The sequence below is a fragment of the Molothrus aeneus genome, chromosome 18, assembly GCF_037042795.1.
Source record: "Molothrus aeneus isolate 106 chromosome 18, BPBGC_Maene_1.0, whole genome shotgun sequence".
Lineage (NCBI taxonomy): Eukaryota > Metazoa > Chordata > Aves > Passeriformes > Icteridae > Molothrus > Molothrus aeneus.
This window is the reverse complement of record NC_089663.1, coordinates 10,343,642-10,369,901: the sequence shown is the minus strand read 5'-3', so window position 1 is coordinate 10,369,901 and position 26,260 is coordinate 10,343,642. Positions and strand designations below refer to the sequence as shown.

Genomic DNA, 26,260 nt, shown 5'->3' with positions numbered 1-26,260 from the left:
ACATTTGGGAAAGTGGAGGGGTAGAAAGAGTGTGAAATTCCAGCCGTGGTGAAGGATTGGTGATTCCTGTCCTGGTTGGAGCATCCTTCCCTTCCTTCCCTTCCTTCCCTTCCTTCCCTTCCTTCCCTTCCTTCCCTTCCTTCCCTTCCTTCCCTTCCTTCCCTTCCTTCTCTTCCTTCCCTTCCTTCCCTTCCTTCCCTCTGCTGTTTTCCCCCAGCGTTTGTGCATTCAGGGATATTTCCATTTTCTCCTGGTGTTTGTGCATTCAGGGATATTTCCATTTTCCCCCGGTGTTTGTGCATTCAGGGATATTTCCATTTTCTCCTGGTGTTTGTGCATTCAGGGATATCAAAGCCCAGAGGTTGTTTTTTCCTCTAAGCAGCATCGAGGTGACTCCACTGAAGATCAAAGCCTCGGTTCTGGCATCTCTCAAACCCTCTCCTCTCCTCTCCCTCCCCTTGGAGGAGATGCAGGTGTTGGAGAGAATATTCATGGAGAGATCCTCCAGGATTAACCCTTCCAGGGGCTGGGGAATTGCAGAGTTTGCTCTGTGAGGAGCCACCTGCCCTTACTGGAGCCTCCCAGGATGTGCTGCCTGGGATGAGCAATATCTGTTGAGTTTATTCCCAAAACAGGGCACTCTGGCAGCTGTGAACATCCCAACCAGCCCTTTTCCAGCTCCCAGATTAAAGCCTTGTGCTGCAGGCCCAGCAACCTTTCCATTCTCCTGGGGGAATTTCAGCTGCTGCTGCTTTAATTCCTCGGAGCAGGGATCGATATCCTGCAGGATTTGCTGGGAGACAAAACAAGCCAGAAAACAGCCCTTGGAATGAGATGGTTCCTGCTGGGATGCTGAGCTGGGGTCCAAAATCCAGCTCCTGGATTATTCCTGCCCTTGCCCTCCCTGCCCAGGCTGGGCTTGGCCCCTGGGATGGATCATTCCATGCTGGGAACACTGAACAGCCGAAGCCCTGAGGGGCAGCAGCATCGATCCCTGAGCTTGTCCAACACCTCCTGTGCCTGGGGGAGGCTCTCCCTGCTCATTCCCTGGTTTGGGAATGGTGTGTGCTGCTGCCAGCTCCTGATCCAACAGGGATTTTTTTTCCCCCTCCATGGGAAAGTGATATTTTCATGGAATCCCAGAACGGTTTGGGTTGGAAGAACCACGAAGCTCATCCCATCCCATCCCATCCCATCCCATCCCACCCCGCCATGGGCAAGGACTCCTCCCACCATCCCAGGGTACAATTCCTTTTTCATGGTTTTGTTTTAATCCCAGGGTGCTCCAGCCTGGCCTTGGACACTTCCAGGGACGGAGCAGCCCCAGCTTGCCTGGGAAAGCAAAGCAGAGCAGAATGCCCGGGGTGTGGGAAAAGGGACCCTCTAAAATCAGGGAGAAGAGAAATAACCACAAATCTGGGAGCCCAAATCCCACCATGTGCTGCCATGGGATAACAACAGGATGGTGGCTTGGAAGAACCAGGAGATGACGAATCCCATGGATCCAGCTCTGGGCTGGTCCTGGCAGTGCTGGTACTCGGCGAGCTGGCACCGCCATCCTCCCCTCCTGGCACTGCCTCTCCCCGCGATCCGTGCGCGATGCTCGGGCCGGGAAGGGGCGGGGGAGCCGCCAGCTGAAATCCCCTTCAGGACAGGCTGATCCCTGCTCCGTGCGCTGGCAGAACCGGAGGATATTCTCGGAGCCGGGCTGGGGAGCCAGCAGACACCTGCCGTGCCGGGCTCTTCTCTTCCCAGTGTAAAATTTCCATTTGGGAGCGAGATGAGAGCGGGGCGATGCTTCCCTGGAGCCGCCCCCTCTCCACGGGAGAGCGCTCCCAGCTCTGGGAATGCAGCCTGGACACGGCTGGAGCTGGGAATTGATGCGGATGGATCAAAAATCGGCCCGAGCTGCGAGCTGGGATCTCTTTCCATCAAATCTGCCACGGGGGGATTGTCCTTGGTCACCGGCCGGTGCCACAGGGACGCGGCTTTGGGGACAGCAGCACCTCCAGGAGCCCGGGCACATCCTGCTGTGCCCACCCTGGGGCTGGCGATTTTGGGATGCCCACCCCAGCATCCCAAATCCCGGGATTGCAGCCGCCCTGTCCCCATCCCTCCCCTGGGGCTGGCGGCTGCCACAGCCCGGGCACGGCAGCAGCCCCCGGCCGTGGGAATGGGGAGTGGAGAGAGGCTCTATTTTAAACCACCGCTGTGGGTTGGTGACCTAGAAAAGCAGCTCCGGGAGCAGGAGTGTGAAGTCCAACCTCCCCCGCTGCGAGCGGGGCCGCCGAGCACAGGGTGACCTAAATAAAGCCACGGGAGAGGGGTCGGGGGTGTTGCTCCCCCAAATTAAACCATGGAGAGTTGTCTGGGGTGCTGCTCCCATGAATGAAATCATGGAGAGATGTTTGGAGTGCTGCTCCCCTAAATTAAACCATGGAGAGGTGTTGGGAATGCTGTTTCCCCAAATTAAACCATGGAGAGCTGTTTGGGGTGCTGCTCCCCCAAATTAAACCACGGAGAAGTGTCAGGGATGCTGCTCCCCTAAACTAAACCATGAAGGGGTGTCAGGGGTGCTGCTCCCCCAAATTAAACCATGGAGGGGTGTTTGGGATGCTGCTCACCCAAATTACACATGGAGAAGTGTCAGGGATGCTGTTCCCCCAAATTAAACCATGGAGAGGTGTTTGGGGTGTTGCTCCCCCAAATTAAACCATGGAGAGGTGTTTGGGGTGCTTCTCCCCCAAATTAAACCATGGAGAGGTGTTTGGGGTGTTGCTCCCCCAAATTAAACCATGGAGAGGTGTCAGGGGTGCTTCTCCCCCAAATTAAACCATGGAGAGGTGTTTGGGGTGCTTCTCCCCCAAATTAAACCATGGAGAGGTGTTTGGGGTGCTGCTCACCCAAATTAAGCCATGGATTTAATTGTGTCAGGGGTGCTGCTCCCCCAGCCCCAGGTTTGCAGCTCAGGACCCTCCCAGCACTCTGAAACTGCAGGTTTCAGAGGGATAAGAGGAGTTTAAATGGATAAATTCCTGTGTTTGGGAAGGATGCAGCAGGAGCAGCTCTGGGGGGTCCCTCCCTCTGGAGGTTATGGAATATATCCATGGAATATTTCAGCAATGGTTTGGCAAAGCTGCTGCTCCTCTTTGAGGGGTGGGAGGGGAGATAAAGCTGAAGAGAAAGCTGCTTCCTCCCCTCTTTTTAAATGTGCTGTCAGAAGGAATTTCAATTATTTAAAGCTCACAGGTACGTGCTCCTTGCAGCCTCAGAAATGAAACAAGGCCCAGCTCTCCTCAGCCCCAAACCCAGGAAGGTTCTGGGCCGCTGCCTTCAGCTGAGTGCAAGACAGGCCAATTAATTAAATCAGTAAATAAGTTCCCCTAATCCCATTAACAAAAGAGGAGCTGGAGATTAAATCTTTGATGGCACTTACTGCAAAATTAATGCAGGCAGCCTGTGAGGAAATGTATTCTTCCCCTCACCTCGGCAAGGATAACAGTGCAGTTTTATAGGGCAGGGCGTTATCAGGAATGGGAAATGGATGTAAAACCAGCAGAGATCTCATTAAAAGGGTGTAATGAGCTGCAGACACAACGAGCTGGGCCTGCTGAGCTCGGGGCTCTGCCAGATCCTGCCTGTGCCACCACGGGGAGGGGACATGGGGGTGCTGCTGTGGGGTTTGGGGTCCCTGTGGGGTTTTCTTGGCTTTGGGGTGAGGCAGGAAGTGCCTGGGAAGGGGAATTTTCAGCCAGGGTGGGAAGGAGCAGGGTGGGATGGTGGAGCTGCAGGAAGTGCCTGGGAAAGGGAATTTTCAGCCAGGGTGGGATGGTGGAGCCTCCTCCCTGCAGAAGCTCCCTGGCATTCCTGGCAGGTTGGGAGCAGGGGACTGACGGCCCAGGGGGAGGCACAGGGGGTGGTGAAAAACATCCTGGAGCCCTCCCAAGGTGCTGCTCCTCCTCGGCTTCTCCTGAGGAGAAAATCCCTTCCCCAGCCCTTGGAGCTTCCCTGCGGCACTGCCGGAACCGAGGGACAAGGGGGGGAATTTCTTTCTTTTTTCAATTTTGGTTTTTTTTTATCCCAGCACTTTCACTGGGGGATGAATCAAGGATGGCTCCTCTGGCTTGTGCCTGGTCTGGGGTTTTCTCAGGGTGGGCTGGAGGGGTTGGAGGTGTTGGTGAAACGAGGGGATCCAGCTGGGTCCCTCAGAGAATTCCCAGGTTTTCTCCTGCTCCAGCCTAAATCTTGGCTTGGGGTTTTCTCTCCTGGAAAAAGGAGATGCAAACTCTGTGGTCCCCAAAGTTCTGGGACAACATCTCTGGATTCAGCTCCTGCTGCCCCCATCACTCCTCCTCCATTCTCCTCCTGCTCTTTTCTCCTCCCCATCTTTTCCCAGGAGTCATTCCCAGCGAGGAGCTGCTCTGGGAGGCTGGGGGTGGATTTGGGGTGCTGGACTGTGGGTCCTTTCCCATCTCTCTTGTGTTTTTGCATTTAATTCATTGGGGCTGCTCAGGGAGGGCCTGAGGTGCTCCTGATTTATTTTCCCTGTATTGGAATCAGTGACAGAAGAGTTATCCAGAATTTTTTTGTACCTGAGCTTTGAGAGTTTATCCATTGCCACTGGAACTATTTTCATCCTTCAATTAATATATAAAAATATATAAATGAATATTAAAATAATAACATGAATTAATATATAAATGAACACAAAAATAAATAGATTAATATAAAATAAACACATAAATATATACATGTATATATATAAAATATATGTATATACAAATACATGTATATAAAAATATAAATATAAAATAGATATATTTATCTTAACATATAAAATATAGACATAAATGTATAAATGAATAAATAAATGAATGTATAAATGAATATAAAAAATGAATACATAAACAAATATTTAGCCCTCCCTGCTTTGATCCGCTGGAGGATCTGCCAGACTGCCAAACTGTACTTCCAATTCCACCAAAAAAAATCCCAACTGGCTCTTTTTATTTTCGAAGAGGGGGCTAAAAAAAAGGAGAGTGGAAGTGCCAGGGATTTAGAACAGACAAGTGCAGGTGTCGCTTTGTTTCCTCTCTGGAAAGCCACTTTTAGATCTGATTTTCAAATTGCTGCTGCTTTTTGTGAATCTCCAAGGAAGGTGTCAAGACAGATCAGCTTGAAAGTGCCTGTGCTGCTCTCTCCAAGTATTTTGCATAACTGAGGCAATTCTTTTTGCTAAATAAAAACAGAGAGTTGGGCCTGGAAGAGAAGAAAACGTCCATCAAGGATCCAGCTGATGCCAATCAACACTCAGCCTTCAGTGCTGCAATCCTTTCCTGGCTGAAGGCAGGGAAAAGCTCCATCCTTCAAGGATTTCTCTCTCCAGGGATTTCTGTTTACACCCCCCCAAAAGCAGGGTTTTCATGGGGGGGTTTCATTGCAGCTGGGGAAAAACGTTTTATTGGGAAGTGGTGAAATGCAGCTGGAGGAATGAAGAACTTTGCTCCTCCAAGCTCTTGGCCAGAGGCAGCGTGGTCCTGGCTCGTGCCTGGGGATCAGGAGGCGTTTGGGATTTGGGAAGGGCTGCCAGGCTGTGGGATCTGCAGGAATCTGCGAGGGGCAGCAGCTCCCACGGCTTTTGGGGGATGCTGCAGGTGGGGAGGGCGTGAGACCTTAAAGCCCATCCCATTCCACCCCTGCCATGGGCAGGAGCTCCTTCCACCACCCCAGGCTGCTCCAAGCCCTGTCCAACCTGGCCTTGGGCGATTCCAGGGATCCAGGGGCAGTCACAGCTGCTCTGGGCACCCTGTGCCTCACAGGGAAAAATTCCATCCCAATATCCCATCCATCCCTGCCCTTTGGCCGTGGGAAGCCATTCCCTGTGTCCTGCCTCTCCATGCCTTGTCCCAGTCCCTCTCCAGCTCTCCTGGAGCCCCTTTAGGCACTGGAAGGGGCTCTGAGCTCTCCCTGGAGCCTTCCTTTCTCCAGGCGAACATTCCCAGCTCTCCCAGCCTTGGGACCTTCTTTGTGTCCCTCTGGACCCTCTCCAGCAGCTCCAGGGGCTCCCTGTGCTGGGACCCCAGAGCCGGGGGTGGCTCTGCAGGGGGGGCCTGGGATGGGATGGGATGGGATGAAAGGGGATGGAAGAGGATGGAAGGGGGATGGAAGATGAGGGTGGGAGAGGGCTGGGGAGGAGAATGAATGAATGAATGAAAGACACATGGAGAGGGGATGAGCTGGAGGAGAGGACGAGCGCAGGGGGTCCCGCTGTCCCCCCCAAGCCGGGCGGGCAGTGCCGGGGGGGCCGAGCGGCTGCGCCTGGGAGGGGGGCGGCTCCTTGGGGCGCGGAGCGGGGCGGCCCCGGCCGTGTCCCCTCCCGTGTCCCCTCCCGTGTCCCCTCCCCGCGCCGCCCCGCGCCCTCCGCAGTGCTGCCGCCGGAGCCGCGCAGCGCCAGCGCGGCCGAGCGGCCCCGCAACCCCGGGAGCCCCAAACCGCGGGAGCCCCAAACCCCGGGAGCCCCAAACCCCGAGAGCCCGGCGCAGGTAAGGGGGGGATCAGGGGTCCCCCGGCGCCGCAGCGCGGGGGGGTCCCAGGAGATCCCGCGGGCTCCGCAGGGACAGGGATGGGGATGCGGCTCCGGGGGCTCGGGATGCTGCTCCGGGGGTGCTCCTCGGCCCCCGCACTCCGCTCTCGGCCCGGGAAAGTTGCGGCATCCCGGAGGGTGACACCCTCAGCCCGCGGAGTCGCCCGTGGGTGGCAGCGGCTGGAGCGGGTCCCCGGCGGGGCGTGGGGCTGGCAGCGCCCGTGGGTGCGGCTGGGGCGAGGCTCTGGGTGCTGCTGCTCGTCTCGGCCGTGTGCGGACAACTTTGAGGCGTGTTGGGCATCTGCGGGGGTTGAAGCCCCCAAAATTGGCTTTTTTATTTTCTCCCGTCCCCGGAGTGCGCCCGGCGGGAGCTGCGGTGGCACCAAGGCTGAGCCCCTTCCCAGAATCCTGGCAGCGGGGGGATGCGGGGAGCGCCCTGTCCCTGCTGCTGGGACATTTTGGGGGGCTCTGCTCCCTGCTGGGGCTCTGCAAGGGCATCACTGCCCCAAAGGGGGTGGCCCGCGGGCTCTGGCAGGTGCTGCTCCTTTCCCAGGATGGACCAAAGTGATGCAAAAGGCACCAAAATCCTTTCTGGAGTAGCCTGGAAGCTCCGGGAGGCAAAACCTCCTCGGGAATGAGGCTGAGGCTGCTGGAAGCTGTCGCTCCCAGCGATGGGTTCTTCCAGAAAAGGCACCTGGTTATGTCTCTTGCTGGTGTCTTTCTAATAATTCTGGCCACAAGCTGGAGCAGCAATTCGTCTTTGTGTGATGATGAACGCTCCTTGGTTTCCCTGCTCTGAGCAAAGGCAGCTGCCCCGGCCGTGGCTCTGCTCGGGGCTCGGGCTATGCCACGCTCCCCTCGGGATCCTGGGAGTGTGTGTGGATCAGCTTGATCCCCCTCTTCCCATGAGGCTGCAAGAAAAAAAAAACCCAAAAAAAGAGATAAAGCTTCCAAACGCGGCCAGTTGGCTCCAGGGATGCAGAGATGAGAACAGATGAACCATTTGCTTTAATTACTGGTATCAAAAGCCCAGGCTGCAGCTTAGCCTGAAAATAAATATTGTTAATGTTGTGACACTGGGCTCTGTTTGATGATGCATCATTCATCCGGGAGGGATTGAGCGAGCTGCGAGCTGCTGCTGCTGCTGGAGCTGACTCAGACCTGCTCAGGGCTTCCGTGGGGAGGCTCAGCCCCACTCGCGGCACCGGGAGTCGCTGTCGCATCCCGTGGGCGCCTGGCCGGGCATCCCGCGGGAGGGGAGCGCCGCAGAGCCTCGGGCAGCGCTGTGGCACCGCCGGGCGATGCGGTGGGAGCTGCTGGTGTCACCTGCAGGGTGGGGACCCAGGCAATGCCAGCCCCACCAGCCCTCCTCGGCTGCAAACCCCGTCCCCTGCTCGGCGCCGGCTCCAGCTCCGCTCCCTGCTCCTTCTCAGCCTTCCCTTTGCGCTGCCCCGGCTCTCCTGGCCGTGGCAAAGGTTTTATTTTTGGTGTGGATCCCCCTTTGCCAGCGAGGGTGACAGCCCGGAGCCCACTGGGGGCTCTGCGCGGGGTGAAACATTCCCGGCTTTGGAAAGGGCGAGGGGTGGGAAAACTGCTGCGGGAGGGATGGAAAATTGCTGCGGGAGGGTGCGGGGCTTCAGCTCGGCTCTGTGCTCAGAGTTTGGCGGGACTCGTGCTGGGGATGGCACCGGGCCTGTCCCCCGTGTCCCCCGGGCCGGTGCCCTCCCGCCGCCCGCAGCCCGGTGACGCTGTCACTGCAGTCGCTGCTAATTAGCGCCGATAGTAATGAACCGCTCCAGGTGGTCCCAGCCGGGCCCGCAAGGGCGGGGAGGGAGGAAGGAAGGAAGGGAGGGGGCTCCACTCCCCCAGGCCGGGCTGATGAATTCCCCCGCCTTCCCCAGGCCGGGGAGTGGCCGCGCTGGCTGATAAAGGGTCACTGCTGGGGGCAGCGATTCCCTTGGGATGCAGCTCTGTGGATTTGGAGTGCCGCTGCTGGGGACTCCGTGAGCCCAGGTACGGAGCGGGTGTGGGAGGAGAGAACGGGAAAACCCCCAGAGAACGGGGGAATCCGGGAGCCCGGAGCGTCCCGGGCTGGTGCAGGGCCTGAGCCGGTGGCTGCTGCTCCTCCCTGCCCGTGGCCCCTGCGGACGGTGACGCTGCGGTGCTGAGGGGTCCCCGCAGCAGTGGGACCCCTCCCCACGGGCCTGGCCCTGCCTGGCCCCTCTGCCACCCCCGCTGCTGCTCCTCTGGGGTGGCACCGCGGCCTCCGCCATCCCTGGGGCACCTGGCGGGGGCTGTCACCCTCCTGGACCTGCCACCACCTCCGAGCTCACCCCGCTGGTGCTTCCCAGCCTTTCCCCAGGGCCGATCCTGTCGCTGTTCCAGGGTTCCTGCTGGAATTCTGGTGGCTCTGGCCACGCTCCCTGTCCCTGGCACTGAGGGTGCGATGCCAGCTCCCCGTGCCCGAGCCCTGCAGGATCTTCCCGTTGCTAAGCAGCTCCTGAGGAGCGAGGGCAGCACCGGGTGGGCTCGGGGTGTGCTCAGAGCTCACCTGGATCTGCCCCTCGCGCAGCCCCGGGTGAGGTGGATACACCCAGGAGTTGGTTTGTTTTTTTGTTTTTTTTTTGTTTGTTTTTTTTTTGCCGTTGTCTTTCCTGTAATTAATCAAAGGGAGTAAATCCTTGTGACAGCATCCTAACAGTGTTTGGTTTGAGAGGGAGCTGCTGGAGGAAATGTCAGGGTGCTGCTTAAATAAAATTGACCGAGCTGCTGCTCCGCTGCCTTGGGACGAGGCTTTGTCTGGAGGATGACGGGGAGCTGGGAAGTCAGGGGGAGTGGAACAAAGGCAGTTCCCAGCACCTTGTGGGAATTTAAAGGCAGCAGTGCCATTAGCCAAGCCAAGAGGAGTTGGTGTGTTCCCAAAGACTCCCAGAGGCTGTGGTGTGGATTTAACTGGAGGGCACTGGAAGCGTCGCTTTGCTTTTCCTGTCTCTGGTCTCTCACTGTCACCTGTGGACTGAGGCTGTCACACCGAGCTTTAATTAACTAATTACCACCGCACTGAGCAGGGGAGTCAGGGAGCTGAAGGATGAGGTGACCCCAGGGCTGTGACTCGCTGGCTCTGGGCCTTCCCCAAAAGCCGCATCCCCAGGAGCCCTCAGCTCCCTTGGGGCAGCCAAGGCTCTGATCCCACCCCGAGGCTGTTGGGGGATGTGGGAGCACACGGGCTGTGCTGCCATGGCTGGGACACCTCTGGCATTGTCCTGTCCCTTTTCCAGGTGTCTGGGAGCAGCTCCAGCCCCAGCAGCTCCAGCCAGCTGAGCTCTGCCTCCCTCCCTGCTGCTTTTACAGCAGAGCCTGGGCCGTGGGCTGCTCCCCGAGCACCATCCCTTGGGCAGGTGGTGCCCAAACTTTCTAAAAGAATTTGCACGTGATGAGACCAATGGAATGTTGGAATTTGAGGGAGTTTGGGAGTGTGGGACCCTCCAGGGCTGGGCTCCCCTCCCTGTCACCTGCTGATCATCCTGCAGTGTTACACAGCTGCTCCTGCAGGTGTTTGGGGGGATATTTTCCCTTTTCCCCCCCTCTGCAGGTAAATCCAGCAGTGCCAAATCCTGCCTGGAGGCAGAGGATAGCGAGGACCTGCTGCCTGTCCCTATGGTAATGGAACACACATTCCGGGTGTTCCACAGGGAATGGTGTGGGGTGGGCAGTGGACAAACTCCTTTTCCTGGGAAAGGACGAGCCTGGATGTGGAGTGTGGTGTCTGTGCCAGGTGTCTGGGCAGGATCTGGAATTCCCTGTGGTTTGCAGCCCTTCCTGGGTGCCAGGCATGGAGCAGGGCAGGATCTGGTGCTGATGGCTGGAAATGTCCCCAGGAGCTGGGAAGGGTTTCCAGCCCAACTTTGGGGTGTTTTGGGATGTGTGCCCTGAGTGGTGAGGAGACAATTCCAGCTTTGGCATTTGCTCCTCACAATTCTCATCTGGGGGGGTCTCCATGGGTCTTTGTCCCCCCAAAATGAGCACCATCAGGCAATTCCATCCTCATTCCCAATTTTTCCATCCCTGGCTCCAGCTGTGGAGCATAAACCCGCTCTGGTGCCAAGGTGCAAACCCAACCATCCCAACAGAGAATCAGTTTGGATCCATTCCACTTCCAAACCTCCTGCTTGCTGAGGACACCCAATAATCTCCCACCTGGCACCAGAGCAGCAGCTCGGGTTGGTTGGTTGGGGTCTGGCTGCTGCTCTGTGTTCCAGGTGAGTGGATGATGCCCAAAATCTGCATTTTTCCCACCCGGATTAATCACATCAGGCTTTGTCAATGGAAAAATTACCTCATCATTGGCACTGGCAGGTGGTGAGAGCAGCAGACTTATTCAATATTTAAGAAAGCTGCATTGCAGAGCTCAGGAGGCTGGAGGGAGAAATAGGTTGCCTGTGTCAGTGTCTGCTGCTGGAGACAATCTCTGCAGGCATCGGCTGGCAACCGTGGAGCTCGCTGGAAAAACCTCACCCTCACCCTGGCAGCTTGGAAAAGATGGAATTTTCTCTCTTCCCCCCCTGGGTTGGCATTCCCAGGCGGCTCCAGGGGTGCCTTGGGGCAGCTCTTTGTGCTGGGTTCCCTGCAGGCGCCCAGCTGGGGGTGGCTCTGTGCCCTGTGGGGTGGGATGGGCTCCTTCCATGGACATCCCGCTGCCTTTCCAGCCCTCCCACAGCTGCTGGAGGGTGCATGGGACCTGCTGGCTGCTGACACTGCACCTGCCAGGTTTGGGTTTTGGGTGCTGGAGGTGGGCCCGGGAGCGAGAGGGATCCACAGGAGGCATTCGATCCTTTCATTAAAGCATGACCCAAGTCCAGGGGCTCTGTCACACGGCAGCAATGGAGCTGCATGATTGGAGTCATGTGGCCCTTCCTCAAGGCCAGAAATTAAGACCTCACTGCTATTCCTGGCTCTGCCCAGGACGTGCCACGCCGGCGCCGGCGGGAGCTGCCAGCATCCCTCGGAAAACCTCGGGATGAAACAGCTCCTCCCATCCCCTCCAACACCAGGGCAGCAGATCTGGGACCCTTCGGGGTCAGCCAAACCCTGGAAAGTCCTGGCACCCTCCTAGGTTTGGGATATTCCCATTTCATTAAGGAAATGCTGCTGCATCCCATCGATCCCCGCTTGGACGGCCACATCCTGCTGCTCGGGAGCCAGGACCTGGCAGAGGGGAGGGAAGAGCCACCCTGAGCTGTTTTGTTCTTTCCCATGTGCTAAAAATGCTGGAAGAAGCATTAGGGCAAGCGGGGGTAGTTGCTGGAAGTAATGCAAAGTAGATTTTTCCAAATCTATTATTTATAGGTGGAGAAAGGGATTGTGTATTCCTCCAGGAGCAGCAAAAGCAGAACAGAACGCTCCTGGCCTCGCTCTTATTAGCACAGAGTTCCAGCTGGGCAAAAGAGTTTTCCTTCCTGATCCCTCTTGAATAGGAAAAAACAGGGATTTCCCTCTCTTTTCCCCAGCTGCAGGGTTGGGGTGGACATTCGTGCCTCGTGTGACCTTGGGACAGTCCCTTTCCCTCCTGCATGTCCCCAAAAATGGGACAGTCCCTTTCTCTCCTGCATCTCCCCAAAAACAGGACAGTCCCTTTCTCTCCTGCATCTCCCCAAAAACAGGACAGTCCCTTTCCCTCCTGCATGTCCCCAAAACAGGACAGTCCCTTTCCCACCCCAAAACAGGACAGTCCCTTTCCCTCCTGCATATCCCCAAAAACGGGACAGTCCCTTTCCCTCCTGCATCTCCCTAAAAACAGGACAGTCCCTTTCCCATCCCAAAACAGGACAGTCCCTTTCCCTCCTGCATCTCCCCAAAAACGGGACAGTCCCTTTCCCACCCCAAAACAGGACAGTCCCTTTCCCTCCTGCATCTCCCCAGAAACGGGTGGTGGCACCGTGGTGCTGCCCCTGCTCCCTGTTCAATCTCTGCCCACCCCAGGACCCCTGGGATGTTTCATTCCCAGCAGGAATTCTGTGCTGCAGTGCGGGTTCTGGAGGTGGTGGGGGGGGGACTTAAATGAACAATTTCCTTCGTTAAGTGACCTTGTTAATTGGAGCCTCCTGCTCTGGCACGGGAACAGGCGCTGTGTGAACCAGCAGAGCACTAATTACCCACGTGCTTCGCTTCTCCTGCTTTTCCAAAAATACTTTTTTGCATCCCCAAGTTTTCCATGGAGCCAAGGTGAGCCTCAAGCCTCCACAGCTCCTCAGGGAGTGATGAGGAACCCTGCAGAGCGTTTTTTCCCTTCTTTTGGGGAAGGTTGGGTGTTTTTTCCTGGCTTGGAGCTGGGGCACTTTTGCAAGCTCCCGTTTTCCATCATTTCTTTGCTATAATCTCCCCAGTTTCTCTGCTGGAGCTTTGCTGGAGCTGCTTTGTGCCCTACAAAGGTTCATTTACCAGTGTGGGCAGAGCTCTGGTCCCGCTGGGATGCTGGAGAACTCAGAGGTCCCTTCCAGGCAGGGAGGAATCCAAGGCAGCATCATCCCAGGGCAGCAGGATGGGAAGGTGAATGATCCATGGGCTTGGAACAGCCTCATTGTCCATGGCTGGACTCTGCAGAGGGTTTTTGTGAATTTTTTAGCTCTGCTGAAGGCAAATCTATCAAATTCCTGGTTTTCCCTCAGAAGAGGTGATGGATGAATGGATCCATCCATCCCCATCCCCCTGCAGTGAGTAGGAGCAGTGGGTGGAGGGGCAAAACCCCTCCAAAAATGAGAATAAAGCAACAATCAGGCTGTGGATTCGACATCCATTGGTATTTTAAGGAGAAGGGTTTGAAGAACCCTCTCTGGACGAGCCTTTGGAGAGGAGTGGACAGATCCTCCTGGTTGAGTCCTGGTGCTGTGTTTTCCCTCCTGGATCCACTTGGCAAAAACTTCAGTAAACCAAAATGGGAAAGGAGTTTTTTTGTTGGTTTTTTTGTTTTTCCAGAGGGACTGTGGTGTGGGAAAGGACAGTGAGGAATGCTGGAATCTGGGGAGAAGTTTCCTTTTTTGCAGCTGTTTCTCTGGAATGGATCCCCCTCTTCCCTCCTTCCTCTGAAGCCTCATAATTAATGTGAGGTTGGGGATCCATTAATTACATCCAGGCTGTGCTGCCCTCATGGGAAGGAGGTGACTGGAGCCTCCTGTGTCTCAACATCCAGACCAAAGTGACACTCCTGCTCCAAACCCTCTTATAATCCCGCAAACAAAACCTTTCCCAGCGCGATTTTTAGGGATTTCTTTGTTGTTTTTCCCCTACAGCCCGGCTGGGAGCTCCACTTCCTGGCTGGCACCTGGGAGCAGAGCGGCTGAAGTCCCTGCTGTGCCCGGCTGGTGACAGCCAGCAGGGCACTGGTGTCCCCAGGCTCGTGCCCGGGGTGGCCGGCGATGACCGACGCGGTGCTGGGCGGCTCCTCTGACCGGTGGATGTGCCCCAGCGACAGGACCATGTCCCTCCGAGCCAGGTGACAGCCGGGCACAGGGACACTCCCAGCGAGGGTGGGGACGCTGGGAGTTGGTTCAGTGCTGTTGCATGGGGACGTTTTGCTGGTTTGCTCCTCAACGCCCTGAGCTGTGACCGCGCTCACGGGGGTCTCAGGATGAGGGGAGAGACGAGGATCTGACTCCATGTTTCAGAAGGCTTGATTTATTATTTTATGATATGTATTACATTAAAACTATACTGAGAGAATAGAAGAAAGGATATCATCAGAAGGACAGCTAAGAATAGAATAGCAAAGAATGACAACAAAGGTTTGTGGCTTGGACTCTGTCCAAGCCAGCTGGGCTGTGATTGGCCATTAATTAGAAACAACCAACATGAGACCAATCACAGATCTACCTGTTGCATTGCACAGCAGCAGATAACCATTGTTCACATTCTGTTCCTGAGGCCTCTCAGCTTCTCAGGAGGAAAAATCCTAAAGAAAGGATTTTTCATAAAAGATGCCTGTGACACTGAGCGAGGTGCGGGGGACAGAGCTGGGGTGTGCAGGGACATGGAGCTGTCCCTCTGTCCTGGCACCCTGCAAGGTGATGCCACATCTCCAGCCTGGATGGGGGCTGGGTTTGGTGTCTGGAGGTTTGGGGTCACTCTTTGTGGGCACTGGGGCTCCACGGGCAGGGACCAGGAGCTGGGGGCTGTCACTGGCAGGGCTCTCCTCATCCTTATTCCCTCTCTTTCCCTGTGCTTCCCAGCAGTGAGAAGGAGCAGTAAGTATCTCCCTTCTTTTATTTGTCACTTATTCCTCTTTTCCTGCTACTTTGATGGTCAGGAAAAACCTGGGTGTGGATGTAAAAAAAAATTAAATTTGGGAAGTGTCGCACTTTTAAGGGATTTTAATGAACTTAAGGCTCAAGGCCATGGGGGTCTGTTAATGCAGAGGGGAAAAGAGCCAGGAAAGGTCTGTGGATGAGCAGGAAGGTGAGGAATGTTTGCCTTGTGCACCCCTGAGTGGCAGACGTTACCCTGTCACCAGGTTAGCACTGCCTGACACCCAGGCTGGGAGAGAGGATCTTTGGGAATGATGTTAGAGGGACAAACACTCCCATGTTTGGAGAAATGTTCCCAAAAAAAAGCCACCCACTCCTGCACCACCGCCCTGGTCCCGTGGCTGCCAGGCAGATCTGGTATTCCAGGGTGCCAAAGGAAACGTGCAAACAATGGGAATGGCTCTGAAAAGGAGTTTTTCCCTCTGTGTGAAACCAACATTCCCGTATGAAACCCCCTAAAAATGGAGATCAGAGCTCCCAGCTGTGGGTGGGGGTTCATTGCAGGCTGGGTGGGATCTGGAGGATGGAGAGGTGGGCTGGGTTTGGGATTTGGAGGATGGGGAAGTGAGCTGATTTTAGGGTTTGGAGGATAGGGAGGTGGGCTGGGTTTGGGGTTTAGAGGATGGGGAGATGGGCTGATTTTGGGATTTGGAGGGTGGAGAGGTGGGCTGGGTTTGGAGGATGGGGAGGTGAGCTGGGTTTGGGGTTTGGAGGGTGGAGAGGTGAGCTGGGTTTGGGGTTTGGAGAACAGGAGCTGGGCTGGGTTTGGGATCTGGAGGATGGAGAGGTGGTATGATTTTGGGGTTTGGAGGATGGAGAGATGAGCTGGGTTTGGGTTTGGAGGATGGAGAGGTGGTATGATTTTGGGGTTTGGAGGATGGAGAGATGAGCTGGGTTTGGGGTTTGGAGGATGGGGAGCTGGGCTGGGTTTGGGATCTGGAGGATGGGGAGCTGGGCTGGGTTTGTGTTTTGGTGCCTGGACACAGCCAGGGGTGGGGGTGGATCCATGGCTGGATCCCTGTCCCCGCTGTCCCCGCAGGCTCCCGGCGGGATGGGCGGCACAGCCCGAGCGGCAGCGCAAGGGCGAGGAGCTGACGGACGAGGAGAAGGAAATCATCAACCGGGTGATCGCCCGCGCCGAGAAGATGGAGGAGATGGAGCAGGAGCGCATCGGGTAGGGCGGGCTGGTGACACCCGGGGAGGGACACGGCGGGGACAGAGGGACCCCGGGGCCGCGGCAGGAGGCTCTGCTTGGCTGCTTTCCTGGGCAGCAGCCTCTGCACTGCGGTGCCTCTCCTGGAAGGAGCCTGCGGGGGATTTTGGGCTCTGGCCAGGAGGAACCGGGCAGGGAAGGAGCGGCTCCGGGTGCCTCAGGGGGGCTGGAGCCTTCTGCTCTCGTGCCAGGCATCGCTGAGATCTTTTATCAGTGAAAAGGGATCAGTGATAGCAGCTCGCTGCTTGTCCTGTGCTGAGCCAGAGCATGGAGGAGTTTGAGTTCTGGGAATGCCGTTGGAGGGGTGATGGATCCATCTTTGGGGTTAATCCCACTCTGGAAGGAGCTGTGTGAGGCTCAGCAGGGCTGAGCAATGCCCAGGGCTGTGATGCTCGGGTTTGCCAGGCTGGCCTCGGGCAGGGAGGCAGCAGTGATGGCCAGGCTGCTTTAGGGAGCTGCCCCAGGAAAGCCTGATTTTCTGGGATTTCCTGGGATTTCCTGGGATTTTTCTGTTCTGGAGTCCCCAGAGCCGCTGGTACCTCGTTTTTCACCAGGGGCATTCCCAGTGCCCGTGCGGAGGCTGGGAAGTGCCTGTATTTCCTTTCCTGACAGGTGAAACGAGCTAAGGCCGAGGTATCAATCCCCATCTATCCCCTTGCTCTGCTGGGAATGGTTTTCCAGAGGGGATCTCCACGATCCCATTGCAATCTCCACAATCCTGTTTTCCTGACAGAGTTTCCTGTTTCTTCTCACTGAGTTTAAGCATCCACTGCTCCTTTTTTTTTTTATTTTTCCCTAGCAGAGAAAATACTCAGCCCCAGGGAGGAGCCACACTCCCCACTGCTTTGGGGAGTGCCAAATTCCCTCTCACTGCTCAGGGACAGCTTGCTGCCCCTTAAATACTGGGATGCTCTGGCTGTGGAGAAGTGCTGGGTTTATTTCCTCATTTTTTCAGAAATCCTTGCTCAGGGTTTGAAGATCCCGGGGAGGTTTTGCCTCTCCAGGGGCTGTTCTGCCTGCCTGGGCTCGGCTCCTGCCCCATGGATGCGCTGCTCCCTCGGGCTGGAGGTGCCTCCGGGGCTTGGCATCGCTTTGCGCCTCGCTTCCCCTTCCAGGCTTTTTGGCAGAAGCCAGGTGAGAGTGGCTCTCTCTCTCTCCCATTGATGGCGATTCACCCCCAACAAGAGCTCACAAACAGCTCTCCCTGGCGTTTCCCTTTTCGTTTCCCTTTTCGCGGCCCGCTAAGAATTCCTTCCCAACGCGCTACGGCTCCTTGGATGAGCCGCAAATCATCTCGGGGAGAGATTTATTTCGTGCAGCTGTTTTCCAACTCTTCCCTTCGCCTTTGAGCTGGCGGTTCGCTCATCCTCATTCACGAGAAGCCGGGCGGAGGGGCTGGAGCCGGGAATTCTGGCGGATGCGCAGCTGATTCCCCTCCTGCGAGGAGGAGGAGGAGGAGGAGGCGTAGCGGGAGCCCTGCCAGCCCCTTTGTGTTTGTTGGCTTGCACAACACGAGCTGTAGGATGTTCAGCCCCGGGAATGTGGGACGGCGGCTGGATCAGCCTCGCAGGGAATCGGGAATCATCCCTTATCCAGGGTAGCTGCTTCTGTTACAGAATAATCCGGGCCGGCCTCTGGCAGGTGCTGGCTGGCCCTCGCTTGGCCGGGCTGCTTTAGGGAGCTGCTTATGGAAAGCCTGATCTCCTGGGATTTTCCGGGGTTTTTCTAGTCCTGTAAAAGGAAAAATAAATCCATTAAAACTTACCCAGGGAAGCTGTGGCTGCCCCATTCCTGGAAGTGTCCAAAGCCATGCTGGAGCAACCTGGGATAGTGGAAGGGGTCCCTGCCCATGGCAGGGGGTCCTTTCCAACCCAACCATTCCATCATTCCATGAAAACACTGCTTTTGGTTAATATTGGGAATAGCTCACATGGAGTGAGATTCCAAAGGGGGAATATGTGGTGAATACTTGGAGTTGCCTCAATAACTGGAGGTGTTTGAGGGATTCATTTGAGCTTTACACCCAATCCTTGAGGAATCCTGAATCCCACAACCAGGGCTGTGGATCAACCGCCTCAAATCCTTCCCAATTTTTTTTTTTTTTGCCCTCCATCTCCTGCATCCTCCACCCCACCAGCCCCTTGTCTTGGGAACAAATCGATGCCTCTCGTTGAGCTGTTGTTTGTGCAGTTGGACTTGGTGTCAAACCCAGCTCAGATTAATCCTGTGAGGGAGTATTTTTAGCGCTGAGGGTGGATGGATCCTGTGGGAGACGTGAGCTGGGTGCTGATGAGGCCTGGAGGACGGGGACACTCGGTGTGGGGGGGATTTTTTTTTTGTGTCTCGTGGTGCAGAGAAGGACGAGAGGAGCTGGAATCATCTTGAACGTGACGCAGCAGGAGCGCGTCAGGCTGGAGCTGCTGGGTGGTCAGGATCATCCTTCGGGATCGGGGACACAGGGCTGGAAGTTTTCAGGGAAAAGGGATCATCCACGTGGGCAGGGATGGATCCGTTGCTGCCCCGTGTCGCTCTGGGGTCTCTATGGTGGCTCTGGTGACACTCTGGTGACAGTGGTGCAATTCCAGCTGCAATCCATGAGGATCCTGTTTTCCATCTGCCACAGGAGCACCTGCAGGCACTAATTGACTCCGTTCTGCATCTCTAATTGGGGGCCATCAATAACCCAGCCAGGCTGCTCTGCTGCCTAATGAGCTCCAGCAGCTCCTGGCATTGAGGGGAAGATCTGAAACCATCCCAAGGTGGAAATTGTCAGCTGGCTCCTGGCTCTGGCCAGGGCCCTGTGGTCCCCTCTCAAAGTGCAGTGGCCTGGCTGTGTCCCCCTGGGTGCCACCTTTGCTCCAAGAGGAGCAGCTCTGCAGCAGGATTGCATTTTCATTTAATTCGACTGCTCATGGCTGGGATGACACAGGGATAATGCAGGAGCAGATGGAAGTCCCTGGGGATTAAATCATTAACCTCAGTGGCAGGGAAGCTGTCTGGGGACCACAGCCTGGGATCTTCATCCCCGTGTGCAGACAGCACAGAGATAAAATTCAGGCTCAAGGCAGGGCAGGGGGGTTACTGCAGACAGCTGGGAGCATCTCCTGGGATGGCGATTTCTGCAGGAGGTGAGGTTCCGTCGTGACCAGGGGACAGCTTGTGCTGCTTGAGATTTCATGGGGGTTTGGTTGAGCTTTCCCCTCAAAAAAAAAAACCCTCCTCTCTTATTTGCAAGACTGCAAAAATTCCCAGTCTGCTGCAGCACATTCAGCAAGCACCTGGATGAGCATGGGATGGGATACTTGGAAAAACCCCAGTGGTGCTTTACCTTTAGCTCCCTGCCCACTTGGAGGGGAGGAAAATTGCTTCTCATTTCTCATCCCAATTTTAATTATGTTTCCCTTAATCTGGAGCTTGGCTGCTTTTCTTGTCCCTTTTCCACCAGGAAAATGAGCCTTAATTTAATATTCATCCCTTTAAGGCACACGATTTCCCCATGGAGATGAGGCTGGGCTTCATTCTGGAGGCTCTTGGTGACCTCCTTTGTGTTTCTCTGGAATTTTTTCACCATGGATGTGGTGGCTGAGCCCATCCCTGCTGCCTCCTGCCCGGCACTGAGGAGCACATGGATCATGGTGGCCTGGATCAGGTCCTTCCTCGTGGATCAGGTCCTTCTCCCACCCTTTTTGCTGCATTAAAAGTCCTCCCTGCCACAATTTAAAGCCCATTAAGGACATCTTGGCCATTCATTTCTGCAGTGCTGATGAATATTTAAACACAGCAAACTCCTGCTCTGTCGTTCAGCCTCATTTCCTGGGATCATCAGCGCTTCATTCTGGTCACTGTGTCCCTATTCCCATCCCTCTTCTCCTGCTGCAATGCTTGAGAGTTCCATGGAATCATCATTTAGGTTGGAAAAGACTTCTAAAGTCATGGAACCCAACCCCGAACCCAGCTCTGCCAAAGCCACCATGGGTTCTGTCCCATCCAGTGCTGAACCCAGCCCAAGGCAATCCCTCATCCCTGTGGGATCCTTTTCCTGCCACAGATCACGGGGAATGTTTGGATGTGCCCCTGGGCCCTTCCCTGCCTGCTCCAGGGCTCTGGAACGGGGCCGGAGCACCCGGGGATGTCCCTCAGTGCCCACCCTCCCCTTCCCAAATCGCATCCCTGGGGCTGGGCTGGTTCCCGTCACCAGGGCCCCATTCCATTGCAGATAAAGCTGCTCCTGTCTCTCTCCCACCAGTGCCCAACCCCTGTTTCCCTGGCAGGTGAGGGATCTCTCCCCATCCCTGGGCTGGGCTGAGCCAGCTCCCTGCCACCAGCTCCAATTACTCCACTCCCAGATTCTTCCCCCTGTTTTAACAATTGGAAAGATATTTCCTGCTCTTTGAAGTGCAGATAATGGGGAGGAAGATGCTGCTGGAGCCGTGGAGGGCAGAGGGATGAGCTGGAGGCTGGTTGTGCGCAATAAAAGCGAGGAGGAAATGATCTCCAGTGGAGAGAAAAGCTTTTGGGAAGGCAGAAATCTCATTCCTGGTGAGGGCAGGGCTTCCCTTGGTTGTCAATGGGAGAATAGGATGGATTTGGATCTCTGGAGGTGCTGGATGGAGCTGGAAGCAAACCCGGGCTTTTTTTCTCCCAGTTGCTGCCTTTATCAAGGGCTTCTCAGCCCAGGGGTCTGGGCACAACCCCCCCTTTCTTCCTGCCAGGTTCACACCAGGACTTTCAATTGAACTTTTTCTACAGTTCTCTCCCAGCAGCATTTGAGTCATGGCGAAAAAAAAAATAAAAAAAGCCCAATTTCTCCCTCTTGAATGGATGTTTTAATTAGGGAAATGTACTTGGCTTGCAAGTGGTGCCACAGGTGTGTCCTGGCTGCTGAGCTCTTCCAGTGGTTCAAAAATCCCACTTAAGGAGCAGCTCGTGGTAAATGAGAGCCTGGGAGAGATTTTTGCAGCTAAATAATGAATCTCTTGAAATGCAAAGGCTTTTTCCTCTTTTCTTTTTTTTCCTCCCTCCCTTTGATTGTGCCATTTGTTCCAGTTTCTATAATAAGTTTGTTTGGGCTTGCAGATTTCCAACTGGAAGCTGCTTTGCTTGGAGCTCCTGCAGCTCAGCAGGAGGAACTGCAGGGGATTTGGGGTTTTTCATGAATAAAAGAGAGGTTTTTTCCCCCAAAATGCTCCCCCTTGGTGAGGTGGGGGATGATAAAAGCTGGCTGTTGTGAGGATCGTGCACTCCATGGGATGTGGGCTGGGGTTAATTGCTTTAAATAACGCTTGGGGAAGAGCCAGGATCCAGTTTTTGGTTGGAATTGCTGGCTGGGTGTTTGTGGGGTGATGCAGCCCTGCTGGAGTCTCTGGGATTTCTGTGCCTGTTTGCCACAGGCTCTGGAGCTTGGGAAGGCACCAGGAATGGTGGCTCCAGAGCTGGGTTATTCTCAAGGGAGGAGCCACCTCTGGATGTGAAGGGCAGGGATGGACCACGGCAGCTCTCAAGCAAAGCCCAGAATGGTTTGGGTTGGAAGGATCTCAAATCTCCTCTCGTTCCATGGGCAGGGGTTGCTCCAGCCCCATCCCACGCTGGAGCAGGGAGTCAGGCTGGCAGGGAGCTGAAGTGGGAAGGCACAAAATCCCCTGGCTATGGTTCTGAGGGTGCTGTTTGTCAGCACAAGGATGAGAGCCACGATTGCTGCATTTCGAGCCCCCGTGCTTGTGGTGCTGGCAGGAACTCATGAACTCTCCCATCTGCTGTCTGGTGACACCAGAGCTGTGAAAACAGAGCCTTGTCCCCACTGCTGGCTCTGTCTGGCTCTGCTGCTGCCCACCCAGCCCAGCTTCCAGCTGGGAACAGGCTGCAGGTTCATCTGGAAGTGGCAGGAGCCCAGCGGGATCAGCCCCCGCGTGGGGAGCAGTGGGAGACTCCCGGCTGGGTTTTGGCAGAGCTGAGGTGTTAATGTGGCTTTGCTTGGGTAATTTGTGGGAATTAAGGATCCACATCCCTGAGTGTGGCTGGGCTTGGTGGCTTTGAGATGCCCCTGTTGGCTGTAGTGAGGATTTTTGGGCTGTGATGGGCTGCACGTCCTAAAATGGTTCATTTTGGGAAAAAATTCCTCCCTGGGAGGGTGGTGAGGCCCTGGCACAGGTTGTCCATCCCTGGAACACCCTGGTCTAGTGGAAGATGTCCCTGCCCATGGCAGGGGTGGAACTGGATGATTTTAAGCTTCCTCCAAACCAAAACCATTCCATGCTCATACAATTTCCCCTCCTCGTGCCGCTGTTCCTTTATTTGACTTTTCCCTGCGGGCCCCATGGAATTCTGGCTGTCCAACCCCAACCCCAGAGGCATTTTTGTGTGCAGGGAACCTGTGGATGGTTTATGAGCATTTCAGAGGCCCTGGCAGCTGAGTCACCACAAATCTGAAGCTGCCACCCCTCGTGGGATGTCTGCCACCCCTTTCAAACGCCCGCCGGTTTTCTCCCACCGCAGCTCTGTCGGATTTGGGTCAGGCTGCCACGGGGGGCTGCTCCCTCCGGTGGGCTCGGGTCTCCTCCTCCCTTTCTTCGTTCCTTCCTCACTGAATGACATAAATAATGCAGCTTTTTTTCCCTTGCTGTGCTATTTTTAGGGCCAGGATTCTGGGTTAGCTGAGCGCACGACGCCGACGCCAGCTCCCGGCAGCTCCTTCCTGCTTCCCAAACTCCTTCAGCCAACGCTGCCTTTCCAAAACTTCCTCAACTGGTTTTGGTTTTTTGTTTGTTTGTTGGTTTTTTTTTTGTTTTTTTTTTTTGCCTTTGCAGGAACCAGGTGTGTTTTCACAGCCTGGCCTCCAGTGGGCTTTCATTTCGTTGTAAGAATTGCCATCAAATATATGCAGCGTTTTTTCCTCAGATAATAAGCAAATTAATTAATTAAAATTCAGTCCTCATTAGAGCCCTTCCAGGATCTCCTCCTTCAGCTCTTCATGGGCAGCTGCAGGACTGGGTGGAAAGGTTTCCATTTAGGGACAAGTTACTCCATGCAAAGCTGCTGCCTTGGATGGATTTTCTATGTCCATGGAGCTCCCTGGAAGTCAATATTGCACCATACAAACCCGTTGGAATCTTCTTTCCCCCTGGGATGTACTTTTGTCCCATAGCTGGAAAGGGAAATGCTCCATGGGGAGCAACACCTGGAAAAGGAACAACCAGACCCAAGGCAGTGGCCAACGCTGGGGAGCAGGGCCTGCCCCCGTGTCCTGCCCTTCTCCTGGCATTCCCTGTGCCCTTCCTGATGTCCCTGTGCCCTCTGCAGGCGCCTGATGACCCGGCTGGAGGACATGCGCCGCAGCGTGCTGGGGGACGGCGTCAACCGCTGCATCCTCTGCGGGGAGCAGCTGGGGACAAGGGGCTCTGCCTGCGTCGTCTGTGAGGACTGCAAGAAGGTGAGACCCCCCCCCGAAGGTGAGACACCCCCACTGAACCCCACAAACCCCCCCAGCCCGGGGGCACTGCAGATTTTGGGTGCCCATTTCCATAGCTCGCTGGTGGTTGCACAGGCAGAGCTCTCCTTGCTGGTGTTGGGGACATTTTGGTGGCACCGGTGTCACTCAGATCTTTGTTTTGCCCGCAGAATGTGTGCACCAAGTGTGGGGTGCAGACCACCAACAACCGGCCCCAGGCCATCTGGCTCTGCAAGATCTGCAGCGAGCAGCGGGAGGTGCGTGTGGCCCCTGTCCCCTCTGTCCCTGCTGTCCCCTCTGTCCCCACACCTCCAAGACAGGCCCGACTCAGCCTCCCAGGGGCCTCCAGCACCACCCAGCCTCACCCAGCAGCTGTTTGACCGTGGTTCTTATAGGATGGTTTTGTTTTCTACACAAAATGATGTTTCATTTCATGAAAACAGAGCTCTGGGGCTCCAAGGAGCTCTTGAGGGCAGAGATTGGCTGCTGCAGCATGAGCCAGGGCGTTAATTGATTAATTAATGAGCGGGATGGGCTGCAGGGTGGGGGTGTGGGGTCGCTGGAGGAGGACCACAGTGGTGTGAAGCCCTGAGAGGCCTGGCCCTGCTCCCACAGGTGTGGAAACGCTCCGGTGCCTGGTTCTTCAAGGGTTTGCCCAAGCAGATGCTGCCACAGCCGATGCCCATCAGCAAGAAGGGACCCCAGACCCCGAGCGAGCCCTGCCCGGCCGAGCCGCCCGCCCCGGACCCCAAACTCCCCTCCCGGGCACCCACCCGAGGTAGGTGAGAGCAGGGGCTGCCCCCAGCACTGCCAGCGAGGCTCTGGGGCTCCTTCCCGTCCTCAGCATGGGAAAATCCTGGGGGAAAAGCGTCCAGAGCAGTCGTGTGGCTGCTGCCTGTGTCCTGAAGGGGGTGGCAGTGGAGCTGGAGGTGTTTGATCCAGGTTTTATCCAGGTGGGGTTGCAGGACATCCTCGAACAAAGCAGCCCCGAGTGGGGATCAGGGCCCAGCTGAGAGTTTGGGCAGTGCCTGGGTAGGGACGTGGTGATGGGGAAGCCTTAAAAAAATAGGGACAAAATAGGGAAATCTGGGAAAACAGTGGCAGGGCATCCCGGGATGGGGTTGGGGGTGCGTGGGCCGCAGCTTCACCCCCTCTCGCTCTGTTTGTGCCCCCAAGGCCAGGCGGATGCCGAGGACACCGAGGGTAAGCACCGGCCTTTGTCCCCTCCCTGTGCCCAGCCCATCCCTGCCTCCTTCTCTTCCCAAGGCTTTTTCCCACCCAGTTTCCCTCGGGATGCTGCAGCAGGATCGCTCCTTGCTGCTGCTGCCGCCCACCCTGCGGGGGTCTGGGTTATCCCAGGGTTATTCCAGGGTTATCCCAGGGCTTCCCCACCTCCCGCGCACACGCCGGGGCTGAGCCGCTGCCGCTCCGGAGCCGCCTCCGTGGTTGTTGGGTCCTGCTGGGAGGGGCAGGTGGGTTTTGGGGGTTTTTTTTTTTTTTGGGTTTTTTTTTCCGGTTATTTAACCAGAAATCCTTGGAAAACCTCCCAGGGAAAGTTGAGGAGGCTCGTGGGGGCTTGTGCCTGCCTGTGGGGGATGGAGCAGCCCAGCCTTGTGCTGTGCACGGCGCAGCAGTGGCTTGTTCTGGTTGTTCCTTGCACCCTCTGGCACTTCCAGTGGTGGAATCATTCAGTTTGGAAGAGCCCTCAAAGCTCATGGAGTTCAGTCATTCCTCCAGCACTGCCAAGGCCTCCGCTGACTGATGTCCCCAAGGGTTCAAATCCCCACACAGGGACAGGGACTCCTGGGCAGCGGTGTCAGGGTTGGACAATCCTTCCAAGTGAAGAAATTTTCCCTAATATCCAACCTAAACCCCCCCAGGCATAACCTGAGGCCATTTCCTCTTGTCCTGTTGCTTCTGGCCTGGGAGAAGACCCTGACCCCCACGTGGCTCCTGTCAGGGAGGTGTGGAGAGCGAGAAGGGGTCTCTGGGAGTTCATTTTGAGTAACAGCCCCCATTTTCACACTTCCACATGGGATGCCAAGGGGATAAGGACCTCTGATTCCCCTCCAACACCTTGTGCTCCTCATTTGGGCAATAATTAAATTGGGAGCAGCACAGTGGCTGCAAACTCTCCTCTTCCTTGGCTCCGTGGAAGAGGCAAAGGGGGGCTGAAGGGACACTTCCCGCCTGGAATGGTCCCCTCCATCCCACCCTTCCTTTTGCCCAGGTTCTGATTCCCCCAGCTGACGATCTCCCTCTTCCCATGCAGCAGCAGCTGGGGGAAGCACTTAATTAAGGCAATTTAATCACTCCCCTAGCCGGTGCCTTAAACCTCCCAGCCCCAAGGGCAGCTTTTATTAATCCCGACGGCTCCTGCAGTCGGGAAGGCTTTGCCAGCTCCGCACGTTCCTCCCGGTGCTCAGCATGCTCCTGCCGTGCCCGTGATTTTCCTACAGCTCCCTCGGAAAATTATTTACTGCACGGCTCTCTCTGCACCACGGGGCTCCTGCTCCTGGATGCTCATTTCCCCCCCCCCCTCCCTGCTCTTCAGCATTCCCGGTGTTTTTCCCTCTCTCCCTCCTCCTTTCCCCCCTGCAATCTGTTGCTTTGTCCTCACGCCCGGTGACCCTGAGAGCCCAGCCAAGGAGAAACAGCCCATTTATGTCACGGCAAAGATTTATCCCTGGCGTCTCCAGCAGCAGCCAGGTGAGCGCCGAGAC

At 56.0% G+C, this 26,260-nt stretch overlaps 1 protein-coding gene across 3 annotated transcripts in view; it reads left to right on the top strand.

Moving 5' to 3' along the window:
- The first annotated feature begins 6,437 nt into the window (after positions 1 to 6,437).
- Positions 6,438 to 26,260, top strand: part of RPH3A (rabphilin 3A) — a 32,015-nt gene continuing 12,192 nt past the window's right edge. Inside the window, exons 1-7 of one of the 3 annotated variants that reach the window (XM_066561992.1) lie at positions 6,438 to 6,542; positions 13,870 to 14,072; positions 14,806 to 14,820; positions 15,920 to 16,054; positions 23,390 to 23,519; positions 23,708 to 23,794; positions 24,153 to 24,315. In XM_066561992.1, coding sequence (XP_066418089.1) covers positions 13,996 to 14,072; positions 14,806 to 14,820; positions 15,920 to 16,054; positions 23,390 to 23,519; positions 23,708 to 23,794; positions 24,153 to 24,315 — 607 coding nt within the window. In that variant the 5' untranslated portion in view covers positions 6,438 to 6,542; positions 13,870 to 13,995. Of the gene's footprint in view, positions 6,543 to 8,499; positions 8,597 to 13,869; positions 14,073 to 14,805; positions 14,821 to 15,919; positions 16,055 to 23,389; positions 23,520 to 23,707; positions 23,795 to 24,152; positions 24,316 to 26,260 lie in introns of those variants that run through there. The other 2 variants (XM_066561993.1, XM_066561994.1) reach the window with 2 other exon arrangements.